Source organism: Peromyscus californicus, unplaced genomic scaffold (assembly GCF_007827085.1).
Source record: "Peromyscus californicus insignis strain IS unplaced genomic scaffold, ASM782708v3 Scaffold_19__1_contigs__length_69161282, whole genome shotgun sequence".
Taxonomy (NCBI): Eukaryota; Metazoa; Chordata; class Mammalia; order Rodentia; family Cricetidae; genus Peromyscus; species Peromyscus californicus.
This window is the reverse complement of record NW_026294491.1, coordinates 28,233,484-28,249,989: the sequence shown is the minus strand read 5'-3', so window position 1 is coordinate 28,249,989 and position 16,506 is coordinate 28,233,484. Positions and strand designations below refer to the sequence as shown.

At 42.3% G+C, this 16,506-nt stretch overlaps 1 protein-coding gene across 1 annotated transcript in view; it reads left to right on the top strand.

The window, feature by feature from the left end:
* Positions 1-14,782, top strand: part of Gcc2 (GRIP and coiled-coil domain containing 2) — a 41,395-nt gene extending 26,613 nt beyond the window's left edge. The window contains exons 19-23 of the mRNA XM_052744958.1: positions 2,133-2,350; positions 4,497-4,691; positions 6,122-6,276; positions 7,819-8,020; positions 13,297-14,782. Of these exons, the coding sequence (XP_052600918.1) occupies positions 2,133-2,350; positions 4,497-4,691; positions 6,122-6,276; positions 7,819-8,020; positions 13,297-13,367 (841 nt within the window). The 3' untranslated portion in view covers positions 13,368-14,782. The remainder of the gene's footprint in view (positions 1-2,132; positions 2,351-4,496; positions 4,692-6,121; positions 6,277-7,818; positions 8,021-13,296) is intronic.
* Positions 14,783-16,506: the final 1,724 nt, after the last annotated feature.

Here is a 16,506-nt window from a genome sequence, read left to right as displayed (position 1 = left end):
CATCTGATATCCCACCTCCTTACAGCCTTTATAATCAGGAAATTTCTTTAAAAAGAAAAAAAAAATGTTTTCCAACCCAAGTGTCAAATTAAAACAGCATTTTCCTTTATCTCCATAAGAAAGCATTAAAGTATTTATTCACTAATTATGCCAACCAGTTAATGTCTGTATAACTTAACAGATCCCAACTAATATGAACACCCAAGTCACAACTGGGACAGATTAATAAGCTTCTGTCAGGATAGGTATTCCAGTTCCATGTGGGGAACTTACAAGCAGCTAGATTCCTAGTAAATTCAGAACTGTGGTTGATAACACCTGCAGGCTACAAGCCTTACTGAAATGCACTTTGTGTGTGTGTGTGTGATGCTAGAGATTGAATACAGGCAAGTGCTATGCCGCTGAACTGTCTGCCCGGCCCTCAGAAAATGATTGTGACTGCTGATGGTTCCCCCTTTACATTCCTGATAACTATTATAAACAAAATGCTTGCAAAACACTATATACAGTATCTTATTAGTGACTATGAACTTGGTAATTAAGATAACCTTTTCTAAAGCCAGGCATGGTAGCATACACTTGTAATCTCACCATTCAAGTTTGAGACCTGGGCTATATAACAAGTTTAAGTCTGGCCTGAACTACATAGTAAGACCCTGTCTTTTTTTAAAAAAAGAAAAAAATCAATGAAGTTTTTTTTTGTTTGGTTGGGGTTTGTGTGTGTGTGTGTATGTGTGTGTGTGTGTGTGTGTGTGTGTGTGTGTGTGTGTGTGTGTGTGTGTGCCACCTTTTCCTCTTTAGCCACTAAATCTGATTCAACTTATTATGGTGTATGTATTTATAACAGATAGAAAACAAATCTTAATGCATTATACTCTCAGTAGTTTAAAATGTTCAGTTTGCCTTGGAATCGGGTTTGAGACAGGAGGCATGAGAATCAGGAGAGGGCAGCTTTCACTCTTTTTTTAATTGCTTCTAATTTTTAATGAGCAAATGCGTCTGGAAATTTTATTTCTGGTTGAAGCTTGCGAAAACCAAACATAAAATAACAAGAGTACAAATAAACTGTTAAAAGTAGTTGCTCAGGCAGCTGAAGGGGCCCAACAGGTAGACACTTGTTACGCAAGCCTGGTGGCATGAGTACAGTCCCTGGAACCCAGGTAAAAGTGGAGGGAGACAGCTGACTCTACAGAATTGTCCTCTGCCATATATGTGCCCATAACACACCCATCATTCACTTACACACAATAGTAATGAAAAGAATAAACTTAAATCAGTAACAGTAGTTGCTCCCAAACTGTAGGTCTGCTAGCTGGTGTCAGCCTAACAGTGTAAAACTCTGTGGAGAGCTGTTGATAGTAGCTAATTCCCAGGACCACTGCCACAGAGTCAGCAGCTGTAGTATGAAAACCGGGTGTTCATGTTTTACAAGGTATCCAGCAATTCTGATGCCTAAGTGTTTCATGCTAATTCACTCAAAAATTGATATTTTCTTTAGGACTTTCTTTATGAAAAGTATTTTTTTCACATGTTCAAGGTAACATAGAATAGATAGATTAATCTTATGTTTATATGAGCTGCCCACATAAAATAACATGGAGTAGAAAACTGTGTGTGTGTGTGTGTGTGTGTGTGTGTGTGTGTGTGTAAGTGTGTAACAGGGTTTTCTGTATTCCAGGCTAGTCTCATATACTCTTTTCGTAGATGAGAGTGACTTTTAACTTTTGATCCTCCTCTTCCAGCTCCCATGTTCTAAGATTACAGGCTGTACTAATATATCCAGTTTATATGGTTCTGGGAACTGAACCCAGGGCTTCCTGCATGCTAAGTAAGCACTCTACCAGTTGAGGCCCGAAAATATGATCAGGTTATACTTTAAAAAAAAAAAATTATTTTTCAGTGAACCACAAAGCAAGCCTCCTACTTTTGTTGAGGCACATGACAGTCTCTCTGTGGAGCACAGAAAATGAGTAATGTAGACTGTAATGCAGCCAGTATCCCTCAGAGATGGAGGAGAAGTTGCTTTGCATGTTCTGTAGATGCTCTAGGGCTTCCCTTGGAGAATCCAGCTGACAGAGGCTGAGTCAGCATGTGCAGTTCAAGGCTCTCATGAACTGAACTTTCGCCTTTAGGTTATGCTCAGTTCAGTCGGAGAACACCATGATGAAGTCTGAACACTCCCAGACAGTGTGTCAGCTAACATCCCAGAATGAAGCGCTCCGGAACAGCTTCCGAGACCAAGTTCGACATTTGCAGGACGAGCACAGAAAGACAGTGGAGACCCTGCAGCACCAACTCTCCAAAGTGGAAGCTCAGCTCTTCCAGCTCAAGAGTGAGCCATCCACAAGAAGTACGTGTATATTTGTGGCAGGATTGACTTTCTGTGTTCTAGCATGTTTGTGTCACTTAAGAACATTGTTCATGGGGCTGGAGAGATGGCTCAGTGGTTAAGAGCACTGACTGTTCTTCCAAAGGTCCTGAGTTCAATCCCAGCAACCACATGGTGGCTCACAACCATCTGTAATGAGATCTGGCGCCCTCTTCTGGCCTGCAGGAATATATGCAGGCAGAATACTGTATACGTAATAAATAAATAAATAAATAAATAAATAAATAAATAAATAAATAAATAAATAAATAAATAATAAACAAACAAACATTGTTCACAGCCGGGCAGCGGTGGCGCACGCCTTTAATCCCAGCACTCGGGAGGCAGAGGCAGGGGGATCTCTGTGAGTTCAAGGCCAGGCTGGTCTACAGAATGAGTTCCAGGACAGGCTCCAAAGCTACAGAGAAACCCTATCTCGGAAAAAAAAAAAAAAAAGAAAGAAAGAACGTAGTTCACAAATTCACAAGAAAGTAAACTACTGGGCTGGAGAGATGGATCAATGGTTTAAGAGTACTGGCTGTTCTTCCAGAGGACATGGGTTTGATCCCCGGCAACTCACATGGTGGTTAACATCATCTGTAGCTCCAGTCCCAGGGAATCCAGTGCCCTCTTCCAGCCTCTGAAGTCACTGCCTACATGTGATACACAGATATACGTGCAAAACACCCAGAGATACAAAATAATTTAAAAATTAAATAATAATTAATTTAAATTATGTAAAACTTAGCCAGGCAATGGTGCATGCCTTTATTCCCAGCACTTGGGAGACAGAGGCAGATAGATGTCTACAGAGTTCCAGGACAGCCAAGGCTACACAAAAAAAGCTTGTCTTGGGGAGGGAAAAAAAAAAAAGTAAGCCAGGTGGTGGTGACTCAAGCCTTTAATCCCAGCACTCGGGAGACAGAGCCAGGCAGCTCTCTGTGAGTTCGAGGCCAGCCTAGTCTATAGAGCGAGATCCAGGACAGGCACCAAAACTACACAGAGAAACCCTGTCTCTGGTAGAAAGTCAGAAACCCAGGGACATTCTCTAGGAATGCGGCCAGGGGCTACAGAGTGTTAAAAGGACTGGGGAGACAGTTCATAGTATTGAAAAGAAATGAACCTTGAAACTTAAAAAAAAATGCTGGATTAAGCTGCGAGACCTTGCATAGAGTTAGTAGTCAGTCAAGTATTGCATTTGGAAGTGTCATGGGAGCTTCACAGTTCCATGTGAGTGTTCATTATAAGCGAGCAAGAAATCCTTTCTTCCTTTTTTGAGACAAAATCATACTATGTAGCCCTGGCTGGCCTGGGACTCACTGTGTAAACCGAATGTTAGGATTAAAGGCCCAAGAATTCCATGAACTGTAATCAGTTGGTTCCCTATGCTGAACTCTGGCCTCTGAACACTGGATGTGAGCAGGCAACACTAATCAACAAAGGTGACAGTGTCAGGCAGTGATGGAGACTGCCTACACACAGCATCAGTAGGAAGTATGGGGTGTGAGGTATGACAGGGTCCTGTGCTGTTGTTCCCTTTGGGGGAGGGGGCCAAGTAGGCACAGAGTCAAACCACACAGACTCCAGGAGAATGTCGGAAATAACAAGCTCAGTTTATTCAGGAAGAGGCAATTATACACCCTCCACCCCACCCTGGGGGGAGGTCTGATGAATATGCATCAGCTGGTGTGACATGGCTGCCTCTCATTGGTCCAGGTCATCTCCAGATCATGTCTCAGCTGCTGTTGCTAAGACCATCAGGCAGACCCAGGTTGGCTCTCAGAAAGTATCTTTTTACTGGTTTGGGCCAGCTGGCCCTCAAGCCTGTTAGGGATGAGTCATCCCACATTAGGTAAGATAAGTGTTGTCCAGCTGTCCATCATAGGCAGCAAGTAGTGATGGATGGTTTGTGTTGGGTGACTAGCATAGCTCAATGTAAAATGACTTAATTTTCATAACTACTTAGCATCCTTTCTTCAGACACCATTTATTTACTTGCTGTTTGTTTAATTTCCTTAACATTTGATGGACACAATCAAGGCCGTCTTTAATTTTATTGGCTCTCTTTGTTAGGATCAAATCTATTGGTCTTTAACAATTTCACTTACTCTTTTAAAATATTTGATAGGCCCTGCTTCTTCCCACCAACCTCTGAAAAACCCTCGAGAAAGAAGAAACACAGACCTGCCCCTTCTGGACATGCACACTGTGGCCCGAGAGGAGGGAGAAGGGATGGAGACGACCGACAGCGAGTCTGTGTCTTCGGCAGGCACACACATTCCATCTTTAGAACAGCTGCTCAGTTCTCCTGACACCAAGCTTGGTAGGTTGCTTCATGTGACTGGTTTACCTTGGCTGTCTTGTTTGATACATACTACTCTAATTTTCATATGGTTTTTGAGCTGTTCCAGTAAAAGAGCTTATAGTACGAAACAGATCTCTTTAAAAACTAAAACCTTTAACACAAGCATAGGGCTAAGGCAGAAGTGGGTGGTGGGAAGTCTTGTATTGTTATTAGGAAGTAAATGAATTATTAGGAAGTAAATGAATTATTGCCTCAGTCTCCAGGAAATTGACAATTTCAGTTTATTCCTTACAGTGAAGTGTTACTAAATTTTCTGTAGTAGATATAGTATAATCTTTTTGTTCTTACCTGTAATGAATATTACTGTTCATAACTCAAGGGGATTCTCATCGTTCTAAAGCTCTGGAACCACATTTATACCCAACATTGTGTTAGTCACCACTGGGATACTGTAACAAAATCCTTGAAAGTTACCTTAAGAAGAAAGATTTTTGCCTTAGCTTACAGCCCAGGGTCACTTGGCCTTAGCATTTCAACACTGGCAAGTCACAGCATCATGGTGGAGTACCTTATGGCAGCCAAGAAGTGGACAGATGAGCCAAGCTTCCAGCATCCCTTTCAAAGGCACGCCTCCTGTGACCCAACTTTGTTCCACTAGGTGCCATTTCCAGTAGTACCTCACAAAGGGAACCCAGTGCTCCCTAGCATATGTGAGGCCCTTGTGGTGATACTGTGTCCCCCAATATATTGTGCACCCTAATAAACTTATCTGGGGTCAGAGAACAGAACAGCCACTAGATAAACATAGAGGCCAGAAAATGGTGGCACTCACACCTTTAATCCTAGCATTTGGAGGCAGAGATCCATCCGGATCTCTGTGATTTCTAGGCCACACTGGAAACAGCCAGGAATGGGAGCACACACCTGTAATCCCAGGAAGTGATGACAGGAAACAGAAAGGTATATAAGGTGTGAAGACCAGGAACTAGAGATCTTTTTAAGCTTTCGAGTGAGGACTCAGAGGTTTCCAGTTTGAGGAAACAGGATCAGCTCAGAAGTTATTGAGGTGAGGTTAGCTGTGGCTTGTTCTGTTTTTCTGATCTTTAGCGTTCACCCCAATATTTGGCTCCATATTTTTTTATTTAATAAGACCTTTTAAGATTCGTGATACAGGCCCTGGATTACACTCCCCAGCACCACCAAAAAAAAAAAAAAAAAAAAAAAAATGTAAAAAGTGTAAACTGTAATGAGGGGCTTATAGGCTATAGAGCCAAACTATTTGTACTACAACAGAAGTTTGGTCTTATTTGTGCTACATTCAACTAGAAACTTGAGCTGAGGTATATCATATAGATAAATGACAAAGAGTAGACTTACATGTTACAAAGTAAGACATTTAATTTTTTATTTAGAGTCTGTAGTCTCTGATTGTGAAAATTAATTTTTAGAACAGCATCTTGCAGAGCCCTCTTTATGGCATGCTGAATTTACCAAAGAGGAGTTGGCTGAGAAGCTCAGTTCCACCGCAAAGAGTGCAGATCACTTAAACGGCCTGCTTCGGGAGACAGAGGCCACCAACGCCATCCTTATGGAGCAGATTAAGGTGCGAGCGGAGCCTGGCTACCCTGACCTGCTCTGTGGCAGTTGCTTTTCTAGCCCTTCGTGTGTATTGCCCCATTTCACAAGTTCACATTCCAGATGCATCTGTAGCACCTGGATTCTTTAGATTAGATTCCTCATGATAGCAACTATTGCTTCTGTATTGTTACACAAATATTTTTAATTTCTACTTTTTCGAAGAAAGCATAAGTATAGCAATTGGGCAGACACTGACAGGTCATTGTTCCTCTGTACTTAAGTAAAACATGAGTTTATGTCCTTGAATCCTAAAGATAAATAGTGGAGCACCAATAATTCAAGACGTTTCCCTTCTTCTTCCCTCTATCCCCTGTTTTCCTCCCCCACTCCCTCTTTCCCTTCCCCCCTTTTCTCTCCCTCTCTGATCTTCCCTCTCCCCCATCTCTCTTCCTCTCCCTCTTTTATTTCTTTTTTTTTTTTTTTTTTACAGTATTTATTTTTATTATGCATTGGTGTTTTGCCTGCATGTATGTCTGTGTGAGGGTGTCAGATCTTGGAGTTACAGACAGTTGTGAGCTGCCACGTGGGTGCCAAGATTGAACCTGGGTCCTCTTGAAGAGCAGTCAGTGCTCTTAACTGCTGAGCCATCTCTCCAGCCCCATCCTCTTTCTATTTCTTGAGACAAACCCTGGGCTGGCCTTGAACTTGTTATGTAGCCAGGGATGACCCTGAATACCTAATCATTCTGCCTCTACCTCCTGAATGCTGGGATTACAAGCATGTAGGACTACTGTAGTCAGCTAAGAGTGCTCAAATGAGATATTTCCAACCCCTAAGAATAATGTCCAAGTCCTGCACTTTACATTAATTATAGTATTTAATCTTCATAATGACTGGAGAACCTTTGGGAAAATGAAACTGAGCCAGACATAGAGGCACACACTGTTAATCCCACCACTTGGGAGTCAGAGCAGGTAGATCTCTTATTTTAAGGCCAGCTTGGTCTACATAACAAATTCCAGAGTTCAGGTCAGCTACAGCCACATGGTGAGACCTAGTCTGGTGCTCCTTAGTGTTCCTGAACTGAGCGTGTCTTGGTAAAGTACTGTTTGCTCTGGACATCCTGATAGCCTGGCTCTGCAAGCAGGACAGGGGAAGGGGTCAGCAGAGGCTGCAGATGTTTACCTCCCACCTTCCCACCTGCTTCCTGACTCCCCCTGCTCACATTCAGCTCATGTCCTGAGTAGAAGGAGGAGGTGTACTTGTGGGACCAGCTTGTGGTTCTGGTTGCTCTCTTAGTGCTTCCCATCACTCCCCAGTTCTCAGCATGTCTGTGATGCCTGTGCTGCTGAGGCAGCAATCTCTGTTTACATTGGACGCGTCTGCTCTTGGTGGTGTTTGGAAAGCTGTCAGACTAGAGCACTTCATTTGTTCACCTGTCCTCTCTCCCTCTCAGCTCCACTTTTACCTCCATGAGGTAGGGAGAAGATGAGAATGTGCGTGTTCAGTTTACTGTAGTCACCAAAAGTTCCCCACATCCACTGATAACTAATTTCTCTAATACCAGCTTCTCAAAAGTGAAGTAAGGAGACTGGAAAGAAATCAGGAACGAGAGAAGTCTGTAGCTAACCTGGAGTACTTGAAGAATGTCTTGCTGCGGTTCATCTTCCTGAAACCTGGTAGTGAAAGAGAGAGGCTTCTTCCTGTTATAGACACAATGCTGCAGCTCAGCCCTGAAGAAAAGGGAAAGCTTGCTACAGTTGCTCAAGGTATGTGACAGGAGGCCCTCAACTGCCGTGTGATCGTTTGCGCTAACCATTGGTCTTGCTGAAGAATTGATGTGTGCGTGCAACCTTTTTCTAGTTAAGTTTTGTTCACTTTTATTTGTTCTGTCACACAGGTAACTAGAGTTGAAAAGTCAGTTTTTAACATTGGGGCAGTTGCAGTACATCAATGAGTCCAGTACTCAGCAAAATGCAGTATACTACTTAGTTTGACCTTCCATCTCTGAAAAATACATCTGTATCCTGGTGTTGAGTTGGATGTTTTGTTCTTAGTGTGTGTATGACATGTTTTCCTCCTTGCTCACCTCCCCTTACTCTACTCCCACTTCTAGACAGTAGAGGGACCAACGGTCATGTGACCCAACACTTGGTCTGTGGCTAGCAGTCCACTTTCCAGGAGCATGCAGAGTTAATACTGTCCCATAGTGGAGTGTAATGTTCACATCAGTTAGGTTAACGTGTTTCCATAGACTCCTTTGAAATGCTGTGATTGATAGACCTGGCTTCAAACTGCAAATTAAGAATCACAGTTTTATTTTTGGATTAGTCTAGAATGTTTTCGTTCCCAAGCATAGAGGGGAAATACGGTAACATCCCTGTAGCTGTGAGTTTGCAGCTCACGGCCAGTCTTTCTGGCCACAGTGAACTAGAGGTTTGTAAACTCCCCACAGCGCGCCATCTCCCTGGCTCCCTCTCTACCCGCAGCTCCTTAATGTACCATATATGAATTGAAGAAACTGATCATTTGCTCCATAGCAGTTCAGCAGTTTGAACTTGGTGTTTATAGGAGTATTGTACTTAGTCAAATACTGCACGTACACAGGAAGTCAGTTTTCTGATTACATCTAGGTGGATCTGGGCAAAGTGAGCACCTCACAGGTATACTGTATACTTACTGTGTATAGCATTGTAATACTAAGCCCAGAATAAATAGACACCAACTTGTGGTTGATGTTCTCATCCTAATAGTCTAACATGTTCCTCTGTCTCTTATGCATCCTAAATAAACTAATAAATTTAGAATGGCTCTTGAGGGGGTTGGAGAGATGGTTCAGTGGTTAAAAGCACTGGCTGATCTTCTAGAGGTCCTGAGTTTAATTCTCAGCAACTACATGGTGGCTCACAACCATCTATAGTGGGATCTAATGCCCTCTACTGGCATAAAATCAATAGAGCACTCATATACATAAAATAAATAAATAATAATTCCTTAAAAAATAAAAAAGAATGGCCCTTGGAATTCAGTTACTTGGTATACTTAGTAAGATTTACCTTCTGGCTCTCACCCAAGATTTCCCATTTTTAGCAAGCTGGCCCTTGTGGGGCTGTGCTTTAGGAGATCTGGATGTAGGACTGGTGAGATTCAGGGTTAATGTTTAGCGGGATTACTTACTTCATAAGTATTGGTAGTTCCTTTACATCTGTTTTCAGGAAGCATGTCTTCCTAATGAAGAAAGTTCTCAGTACTTACAAAACTCTTATTTCTGCTACTATAGTTCAGATGGACATAGCCACAGTTAACAGTAACCAAATGAAGCCAGGCACGGTACCTATATAGGTATATATACCTATAACCCCACCATTCAAAAGACTGAGACAGGGCAATACCAAGAGTTCAAGTTTACCCTGGGCTACAGAGTGATTACCAGACCACAAGGGCTATGTAGCAAGGCCCTATCTCAAACAACAACAAAAAAACCACTGGGGCTAGAGAGATGGCTCAGGGGTTAAGAGCACTGGCTGCTTTTCCAGAGGTCCTGAGTTCAATTCCCAGCAACTGCATGGTGGTTCATAATCATCTACAATGAGATCTGGTGCCCTCTTCTGGCCTGCAGGCATACGTGCAAGCAGAATACTATATACATAATAAATAAGTCTTTAAAAAAAAAAAGAATATACCATTTATTGGGACTGGAGAAATGGCTCAGCAGTTAAAAGCACCGACTGCTCTTCCAGAGGACCTGGGTTCAATTCCCAGCACCCACATAGAAGAAGCTCACAACTGTCTGTAACTATAGTTCCAGGGTACCCAACACCCTCATATAGACATACATGCAGGCAAAACACACCAGTGCACATAAATAAAAGATAAAAACAAATTTAAGAAGACTATACCATTTATCTGTTTGTTTGTTTGTTTGTTTATTATGTGTCTCTCATATGTGCTTGTGCATGACACACACATGGAGGTCAGAGGACAGCTTATGTCCTTCCACCATGTCGGTTCCTGGTATACAACTCAGACCGTAGGCTTGGCAGCAGGCACCTGTATCTACTGAGCCATGTTGACAGCATATCATATATATTTTTAATAAATAATTATCCTGAATTGCTTTTATGTACTGCTTTAATTTTATTCTCTCAAACTAAACCTGCTTTTTCATTATAAAACTTTTGAGTTTTGTTTTTCGAGGCGGGGTTTCTCTGTGTAGCCCTGACTGTCCTGGAACTTGCTCTATAGACCATGCTGGCCTTGAACTCAGAGACCTGCCTGCCAAGTGCTGGGATTAATGGCATGCACCACCATGCTTCATTATAAAATTTATCAACATTTCGGGAATGAAATGTGTTTCCTTCTATTCAAATGTAGCTTTTAATAAAACAATAATGCATTCTCAATTATTTATCCAGTATGCTTAATGTAAAATGTTACAAACATTCAGTATCTCCCAGTTTTAAGTTTTGAATCCCTTGATTTGTAGGGGTCCCTACAAGCTTCACTGCTGGCAGAAACATGAACCACAAGAGGCAAGGAGAAAACTCAGTTCAGCGAGACTTAGTTAGCCAGGCTGATTCACACTTCTGGAGTCTGACACCAGGCAGTTTATTTCAGACATATTTAAGCACAGTACAATTTTAGAAAAGAGTTTCCTGGTAACCATTATCTCACTCCCATGTGTACAATAAAGTTTAAGGTGTGACCACATCAAAACTCCACGAAAAATACATGTGACCTCCACCATGAAGATGGGTTCTATAGCTTAAGGGCCTAGGATCTGGTGTGGTCTCTGGCCAAGATACTGTAGAGGTCCTCAGGCTATAAGGTACACGTGTGATAACTCCCCTAAAGATGGGTTCTATTGACTGAGAAACAAAGCTCAAGATAAAGTCACCAGGTTATTAACAAGATCCACTCTCAGCCTTCTGGGTGGAAAGCAGATGGTGCTTTCCACCCAGGTCTACACAGGCAGCTTTATGCAAGCCTGTGTGCTTCACATCCCTGGCTTATCAAGTGCATAGCTGTGAGCTTGAGCCCTCTACAGTGATTAACAAATTTAAAAGACACTAACCTCAGAGGTTTTAGAGTTTTTAATAATTTCATAGGAATATACATGGGAGATTTTAGAACCTAGAACTCTAAGGCATGTGTCCTAAGTACCGTGAATGAACAGGAAAACACTTCTTAAACTTAAATTTTGTGTTTTAATTTCATTTTTTAATTATTGCATTAGTTCTTTTGTATACTAATTCTGTCAGTGGCAATAATAAAATACCATGATCAAAAGCAACTTAAGGAAAAAGACAAGGTCTCTGTTGGACTACAGTTCCAGAGGGGAACAGTCAGTCATAGCAGGGAAGACATGGCAGAAGGAACCGGAGGCCAGCCTAACCTTGGGAAGCAGAGGGACAGAGCAGGAAGTGGGCCAGGCTCTGAAACCTCAAAGACAACAGCATGCTTCCTCCAGCAAGACCTTCTAAAGGTTCCATACCCCCAAACAGAGCCACCAGCCAGAGACCAAGGGTTCAAACACAGGAGCCTGGGGGTGACACTTCGTATTCAAACCATAGTTAATGTGTGTGCTTGCATAAAGGTGCTTGAGCATGCATATGCAGGTATATACAGGCCACACGATGCATGCATGTAAAGGGCAAAGGACAACTTTGGGGGTTAGTTCTCTCCCTCTGTGCTGTGTCCCAGGAATTGAACTCAGGTCGTCAGGCTTGTAGGGCAAGCTCTTTTACCCAGTGAGCCATCTCCCCAGCCCTTGATGTAAATCTTAAAGTTTAATTTATTTTAAAGGATTTCCTAAGTCTCTTAAGATTGTTGCTGCTGCCAGGTGGTGGTGGTACACATCTTTAATCCCAGCACTTGGGAGGCAGAGGCAGGCGGATATCTCTGAGTTTGAGGACAGCCTGGTCTACAGAGCAAGTCCCAGAACAGCCAGGGCTGTTACACAAACAAACCCTGTCTTAAGAAAAAAAAAAAAAAAAAACTTTAAAGAAAAAGAAAAAATGCTTTGCACTGGCCCCTTGGGCTTCTGACTAGTCTTCTAGATTAGAAAGGGATATTGATTTGATTTGAAAGAAGCAACTTATCTCTGGAGAAGAGAATTAAAGAGGAGATTGTGGTTGGTCAGTGGTACCTGGGTTAGTCTGAAATTGTGTATGCATTTTGGCGTATATACTTTTAATAAATGGCATCATTTATCAGTAATAAAGTTCTAGGGTCTGGAAATATGGCTCAATGGTTAAGTGCACTGACTGTTCTTTCAGAGGACATACAACTTTCAGTTCCCAGCAACCACAGGGCAGCTCATAACCAGTTGTAACTATACCAGTCGTCCACAGCCCTCTAACTCTGCACCATGGCCTCAGTCTCTGAGATCTCCTGTGCACAGAGAAAACAGTTCATTCCTGTACTCGAACCCCAGTGCCCTCTTTTGGCCTCCACGGGTACCACACCATACCGGTGTGGCACAGGCATATATGCAAATGAAATTCTCATACTCAAAATAATGATGATAAATTTTAAAAATTCTAAAAGAAGCAGAAGAAAAAGAATAGGACAGAAATAGTAAATAAAGAGATTTTTCTAAGACTGATTAAAGGTTCAAGCCCCAATGATTTCAAATAGGATAAAAAAGAAGTCTGCAGGCCAGGCAGTGGTAACGTACACCTTTGATCCTAGCACTGCGGAGGCAGAGGCAGGTGGATCTCTGTGAATTTGAGGCCAGCCTGGTCTACAAAGTGAGTTCTAGGACAGGCTCCAAAAGCTACACAAAAACCAAAAAAAAAAAGAAGAAGAAGAAATCATCTGCCTCTATTCACATAAGTTTAAAAAAATGTTAAATTCAACAATGGTATTGTTCAGGTATCTGTCATCACACTGGTCTCTATCCAGTACCATGCTCAGAAACTGCAAATAATAATTAAATGTCTTTTATAGTTCCTATAGCCAATGAAATAGACATAATTCCTTATGTTGTGCAGTGATTTCACACTGGGAAGATTTGGTGATTTCTTTCTTTAATCCTCCACAGGTGAGGAAGAAAGTGCTTCCCGTTCCTCTGGATGGGCATCCTATCTGCATAGTTGGTCTGGACTTCGATAGACTGTGGAAAGGAAATTCTTCAAACAGAATTCATTTGGGGAAAAAAAATGGTTATCATTATTTGGTCAGGAAGTGTGCATATCTGTTCACATCCTCCGATGATTGTATATATGTATAGCAGATGTATTTAGAATCTCAACTTGTAAGAAAAAGGACAACAGCTTGAAGTAATGGTCCCAGTCGTCCACAGCCCTCTAACTCTGCACCGTGGCCTCAGTCTCTGAGATCTCCCATGCACAGAGAAAACAGTTCATTCCTGCACTCGAACCCCAGGAGCCACTCATTTCTAAGTAGTACTGTGAATTTTGAAATTGAACTGAATTTTGGTACCATACCAACTGGGGAGTTTAAGCTTTTAAAATAATGTTTGAAGATTAAGGAAATGCTTTCTTGGTAAGGTTGACATGTTTATGAAGGGATTATGAAGTAAATATGCTTTGGTTAATTATGAGGCTAAGTTAAATTACAATTTAGTCAGTTGCTTTAAAATACACCCCCACCCACTTATTTCAAAACTTACCCTGGTAGTGGTGATGTGATGCTGACATTGACCAGATGGCCCCACCCCAGCTGATGTGTTTCCCTGCTGTCTCCAGGCTCTTAATGTGCTGCCTGCCACTCCTCATAAGCCATGAGTCTGTTCGGAGAATCCCCTGCATCTCAGAACGGTGACTGTCTTACTCAGCATTAAATCTCTACGTGAACCTGGTGCTTCCAGTGTTGTTCAGCTAGGCTTGTTCCCTAGGGCTTAGGCGCACTGTTGGTGAATAAGCCTAGCTGGGAGAGTGTTACTTGCCTTTATGTCTCTGGAAATAATCTATTGACTAGATTAAAATTGTGCTCTTAAATTTGGGGATTATATTTTAATATGTAATTTGTTAATAAATAACCACACAGTGCTCTCTGGAGTTATTAAACTTATTCTCTAATTTTCAGTCTCCGCTAGAAACTGGACTGTACTAAGTCACTATGAATATTGGTTTCCAGCCCAGTTTAACTGAAATCTGCTGCTGCTATGTTGAGTTTCTTCTCTTAAAGCTATCTATCTCTCTCTCCGTGTTCGCTCCTCCTAGGTTAGAACAGACCTAACTAGTGAATGTATTGGTTAAACGCATCTATCTCAGAGCTGGCTTTAGAAGTTGAGGTTTTTTAACTTCATAAACTGTGAATATGAGTATGCCAAGTGGCATCCGATATAATTTAGTAATATTTAAATAAATTCCACTTTTTCTTTGGGCCTATTCTGCCTTTTGAAGTCTGTACAAACTTGTTTTGGAATCTAGTCTGTTCATATGAATATAATAAAAATGCCTTTTGCATGGTAAAAATTACTTTGATTATAAAAGACATATATGCTTTTTGTGACCAGCAATAAGGAACTATAATGATATTTCTATTAAATGCATTTAACTGTATGTTATGTTTTTATGATTATTCTTTTTCTGTTAAACACTGTCTTTGGGGTTTTCAATTAGGTTGTGAGGTGGAGTTGCAGACTCTTTTATTACTGTCCCTCCATAGCTGGGACCTATTGGTGCTTAAGAAAATGTGTTACAGACTGAGCGATGCAGGAGGCCATAGCAGAAAAAATTCCCTTCAGCTCAGGAATTTGAGGCCAGCCTACTGAGACAACTCCCCTACCCCACCCCCAGCCTCATCAGAGAACACAGACAGCCAGGCATGGTGGTACATGCCTTTATTCCTAGGATGCTGAAGTAGGCAGATCTCTATAATTTGAGGCCAGACTGGTCTGCGTCCTGAGTTCTAGTCCAGCCAAGGGCTATGTAGTAAGACACTGTTGAGAGAGAAAAATAGATACAGACACCAGCTGGACCTGGAAGCAACACTTGGGCCTTTGTTTGGGCAATATAGCCATGGATTGGAGCAGAGACAGGGAGCTGGCAAAGGGTGCAGCTCCAAGGTGACCTCAGAGGAAGGGTTTTGCTCAGTTCCTTCAAATTCCCTTGGGCTGAGATCTAGGGAGAGGCAGAGCAGAGAGAAACACAAGTCCTCTGAAAAACAAGGACCAGCTAAACCTTGGCAGGGAGTGGGCATGGCCCTTAGGCCTAGCAGTTAATGTATATGTAGGCTTCAACCAGGTTAGTTCAATGCTCGCCTGCATTGTGCCCCTGACAACTTGTTTTTGAAACTTTCTACATACCCAGAGCTGGGGCTGAAATCCCATTTACTACTAAGTGCAGTGCTGTGACCGATTCTGTACAGTAATGGACAAGCAGGCCTTTATGGGACTCCTTAGTTACTGTTGGAATTTCATTCCCTATGGCCTTGTTGCCTGCACTCACTGAATAGACTTTTTATTTTATTTTATGAGACACCGTTTCTCTGTGTAACTGTCCTAGCTGCCCTGGAACTTGCTTTGTAGACCTGGCCTTGAACTCAGAGAGATCCGCCTGCCTCTGCCTCCAGAGTGCTGGAATTAAAGGTGTGCACCACTATCACCCAGCTGTGATGATTTTATTTTATTTTTATTTCTGAATAGGCTTTCCTCCCCTACCCCTTACCCCCTGAAACAGGGTTTCTCTGTGTAGTTTTGGTGCCTGTCCTGGATCTCACTCTGTAGACCAGGCTGACCTTGAACTCACAGGGATCTGCCTGGCTCTGCTTCCCAAGTGCTGGGATTAAAGGTATATGCCACCGCCGCCGCACGGACAGAATAGGCTTTTTAAAAAGGTAAGTCTGTTTGTTGGACCTGGAGTGATGGTTCCTGGTTAAGAGTACCTCTGCTCTGGTGTTAATCCAACTGATCCGGAACAAGACCACTACCACAATTAAAAGCCAAATTTGGAACAAGCTTTAATTAAATACTGGCCAGGTGAATGGGCTCTGGCCAGATCCATCTCTGGTTTCCCATTTTTTCCCAGAAAAGTGGCCTGGAGTCTCATAGCAGCAGCTTAAGTATTTCCCATCAGGTCCAATCAGGGGCCAGCATACATCTTGACTTACCTCCAGGCTTCCTCCAATCAGGGACAAGTGTACATCCTGTTGTACTTCCTGTCTGTGAACCTCCCACCCACATGTGATCTGGTGCAAATGGGTCAAACAAACTTGTTCAGGGCAGTGAAAACATGTAGCTTGTTATATTTCCCATAAACAATAACCTCCAGCATTTCAGGAACGA